Raw genomic sequence first — 4,593 nt, 5'->3', positions numbered from 1 at the left:
TTTTTTTTTTTTTTTGCTAGTTAAGTTTTGTTGCTTTTATTTGGATTTTTCTTCTTTCATCAAAATGTACAGTGGTTCCCTGAAAGGTCAGACTACTGAAAGTTGTATTTCAGTTTTTTACTCGCCAAAAGAAATCTCATATTTTGAAAATATCATGGATTGTTTAATTTGTTGATTTAAATTTTTAATTTGAGTTGAGATCTAATTTTATGTGAGAATTTTTTACTGTATCAAAAAAAATAGATGTGACTGTTTCTCAAAGTTTTTTACTGTAGCAAAACTCGAATTGGTGAAATGAACGGAATAGAAATCCCATATATTTTTTTTAAGGTCAATTTTGCTTCTTTCAAACATAGCGGAATCTTGATGTTTAGTATAATGATTCGTATTATAGTTTGAATTATAGTTCGTAGTTTGTTACAGTATTTTTTCTCACAAAAAATACACATAAATAAAAAATAATTCTGAATCATAGTTCTGAATCCGTGAATCAAATGAAGTTTCAAAGAAAATGTTTACAGAAGTTGGAAAGTACCATCTTCTTAAGTGTAGTATATTCTCACTCACAGACAGTTTAAAACTGACATCTTAAATTAAAATTTAACAGTGATAATCATGTATACATTGTGTGATACCTTTAAATTTTATCGAAATTATTACATTATATGTAAAATGTTATCTTCAGAAATGTTAAAACCCATTAAAAACTTGAATGCTTAATGTAATTATTAATTGAAAATTTTGGTTATTAGGCCATAGAGAGATGATTATTTGTGTTCAAAGGTCCCTTTTCAACTTAGTGTGAAGAACAAAAACTGTAAAAACTAGCGTGTTTGGAACCAATTCCTTTTTTATTTTTCACGTTTTTCAAAATAAAAAAATGAGATTGAGGGAAAAATCGTGTTTGGAGGAAAAAAAAGTAAGAAAATAAAAAATAATTTCATTTTTTAGTTTAGTGTAAAATCACTTAGAAAATGAAAACGATTTGAAGTTATTTTTCATTTTTTATTTTCATTTCTTTGGGTATATGCCTTTTTTTTGGGCAGGTGGATAAAAATTATATAACTAAACGGAGTTTTAGTTTTTTTTTTTTTTAAACTGAAAACCATTTATTAATAAAACTAGCAAACGCATTTTCGAAAACGACTTATGTCTGAGATTAAAAACGTTTTCATTTCCAGTTTCATACAAAAACAAAATCATTTTGAAACTAATTCCAAATGCACCCTAAAGTTCTGAGAGTAATTTTAAAAAATTAAAAGTTTATAGACCAAAGTATTACAAAGCTTAAATTTCAAAACGGAGGACGCTCTCTCTCCCTTGGTTCTTTCTCTAAAACACCCAAACAACTAGAGCTTTCAGGTTGGAGGTCTGGCGCATCGCCGGGCATCTAGCCACTAAATTTCATCCAACTTCACAACAAGATAATCTACAAAGTGATGGACTTCATGCAATTGAGGAGCTACCTTTTCGTTGGATCTAGACCATGAAGAAAAAGGGTTCTTTGTGGTTTTACGCGATCTTTCTAGGGTGTTTGCTGGCCATTGACTTTGCAACTTAAGGGACAGACTCGAAAAAGGAAGGCACTCGAAGATCTCCGGCGTGTTCGTCAAATGGCCGTCGTTCTCGACGGTGCATGGGACCCACATGTGCTGGTGCCTTGGTGGCGCGTGGGGTGGCATGGCTGCACCGCATGTCTCTGGGTTCTTCCAGCCGCTTGCTCGCGGTGTTATGGCCTTCTCCGGCCAAGTTTCAATTGTTGGTTGTGGATTTTTATTGCATTTTTATGGTTACTGTTTATGTTAGTGTTGTAACAACGGTGATGGTTTCTCATCAACCGGTGTTTTAATTCATCTAGATGATGGTTTTCCCACCATTTTTTGTTTGTGTTATGTGGTTTTGGGCCACTTTGGGACTAGAATGTTGTTCATATTGAGTCAATCTATATGGACGAATCTTGTTTTTGTACCACTTATTGCAGCTTTCTTTGTTGTTGGGTTAGGGGTGCATTTGTATTTCCAAATAGGTATAATCGGCTTGCGTGGAACCAGTTTCATCTTAATTTCGTGTACTGTTTCCTAACTCTTTAGTGGCTCTTTAATAATATGTTTTTCTTTGATTAGCAAAAAAAAAAAGAAATAAAACAATGCTTAAATTTCAAATACTAACAGTGCTAATAACATTTTTTCCCTTACCCTACCAAAGTACTCTACATTAAAGTGATTAACAATTGACCAAGGGCTGTTTGGGGAATGGGATCTGGGCCCTCTTTCTAACTGATTTAGTCATGCTTTTATGGCTAAGAATTGACTAGTAATGGTAACCGGACGAGTTTGGGATGGGTTGATGTGGCGGGAACGGATTTATAAGGTAACGTTTTGTTCATAAATTCAAAATCATGATACATGATTCTGATTTTTGAAATTTAAATTTTTTATGAAAGAAAAATACTGTAGAGAATCATAAACTATGATTTAGAAGCATAGACGAATATATAAAACAAACATCCCCTAAGTGATTGAGGCTCAAGGAAAATTTAGAGGTAATTTAGATATTAAGGAAAACGACGTATTGGGGGCAATAGTAGTTACAACAACACAACCGGTACAACATTCATAATAAAACGTAAACAATAATAAAAACTTCATAAAAGCATTTATTTAAGACAATATTTACTAGTAAATAATGTTAAAAGTTGCAACACCAGCATGCACGTGTTGTGGTCTTATTTGACCAAGTTATAAGCGTAATAATTAGTGGGATTAGGTCCTACCGAGTCTAGTGTTAGTGGATCTATTTGTTATTCTAGTTTCCTACTCATGTGTGAGTGGGCTCATGGCTGTTACCGAGTTTGTAGCTATTTTCAGCTAGCTTAGTTGTTCAGCTGTTTCACTAAGTTTGTTATTCTTATTTGTTTCTTAGTGGTCAATTGAGTCTTGTTAGTGGTGTTAGTGGAGTCGTGACAGTATAAGAGATTGTGAGAGAAAACTTCACAACGTGGACTCATCTTGTGTGCCTATATAAGGCAATTAATTCCACCCAATGAATTGTTCTTCACTGTATCTATTTATTGTTTTGTGAGATTCTTTTAGCAAGTGCACTTTTCTTCTATTCAATTATATTGTCTTTTGTTCCTCTCGTGTTCAATAGTGTTGTATCAGAGCAGGACGATCATGGGCATCATCTATTAGTTTGGTGAGTTTCTTCCCTACCGACACGATGAGCGATCTTCAAGCTGTTGGAGGAGTCAAAAAGCTCAACAACCAGAATTACAATACTTGGTCGACATGCATGATGTCTTACATGCAAGGCCAAGATTTGAGAGAGGTTGTCAATGGAAGCGAAGTTACGCAACCGGAGGCAGAGGACGCAAACGGTATGTTGCGGAAGTGGAAGATAAAAGCGGGCAAAGCGATGTTCGCTTTGAAGACAACAATCACAGAAGATGTGCTGGAACATATCCAGGATGCTAAAACCCCAAAAGAGGCTTGGGATACATTCGCCGCGCTTGTCTCAAAAAAGAATGACACGAGCCTTCAACTTTTAGAGAATGAACTATTGTCAGTAGCGCAACGCGACATGATGGTCGCTCAATACTTCCACAGAGTAAAGTCGATATGCCGCGAAATTTGCGAGTTGGATCCACAAGCTTCGATCGGGGAAACCAAGATAAAAAGAATAATTATTCATGGTTTGAGACCCGAATATAGAGGTTTTGTAGCTGCAGTATAGGGATGGCAAAATCAACCATCACTTGTTGGGTTTGAAAATTTGCTTGCCGGTCAAGAAGCTATGGCTAAGCAAATGGGAGGAGTTTCGTTGAAAGGTGAAGAGGAAGCGCTCTACGCCAACAAAAGTAGATGGAATTCCAAGCAGCACGCCGTCAGTGGATTTGAAAGAAATGAGGACAAGGCAAAAAGTCATCAAGGCAAATGAAGCACTCATTCAGGGGGAGCTTCGAAGAATCGTGGCAACGGTAAAAAGTTTGAAGGGAAGTGCTACAATTGCGGAAAGAAGGGACACATGGCGAAAGTTTGTTGGTCGAAGAAAAGGTCCGTGGAGAGTAACGCTACTACTTCCAAAAGTGATGATGAATGGGATGCTGAGGCATTCTTTGCTGCAGAAGAGGAGGAGTTAGCTCTCACAGCAACAGCGTCTCAACAGCTTGATTATGAGAATGATTAGATCGTTGACTCGGGCTGCTTTAATCATATGACGGGTAATAAAGAAACGCTACAGAATTTATCAGAGTACAAAGGAAGCCAAGTGGTGGTGACAGCTAACAACTCAAAGTTACCGATAGCTCATATCGGTAATATAGTAGTCTCTCCCCAATATAGTGCGAATGAGGTGTCGCTTCAAAATGTCTACCATGTCCCAGGTATGAAGAAAAATCTTCTTTCGGTAGCACAATTAACATCTTCAGGCCATTTTGTTCTATTTGGTCCACAATATGTGAAGGTATATCGCGACCTTGAGATTATAGAAGAGTCGGTGATGAAGGGACGAAGATTAGAGTCCGTCTATGTGATGTCTGCAGAAACCGCATATGTAGACAAAACGAGGAAGAACGAGACGACAGACTTATGGCAC

At 36.5% G+C, this 4,593-nt stretch overlaps 1 protein-coding gene across 1 annotated transcript; it reads left to right on the top strand.

Annotated features, from left to right (window-relative positions):
- Positions 1-3,219: 3,219 nt before the first annotated feature.
- On the top strand, positions 3,220-3,732 carry LOC112090908. The gene has a single exon (XM_024163245.1). It carries the CDS (start codon positions 3,220-3,222, stop codon positions 3,730-3,732), a length of 513 nt encoding a protein of 170 aa, XP_024019013.1.
- The last annotated feature ends 861 nt before the right edge of the window (positions 3,733-4,593 follow it).

Source organism: Morus notabilis, unplaced genomic scaffold, assembly GCF_000414095.1.
Source record: "Morus notabilis unplaced genomic scaffold, ASM41409v2 Scaffold594, whole genome shotgun sequence".
Lineage (NCBI taxonomy): Eukaryota > Viridiplantae > Streptophyta > Magnoliopsida > Rosales > Moraceae > Morus > Morus notabilis.
This window is presented reverse-complemented; position numbering and strand designations above follow the sequence as displayed.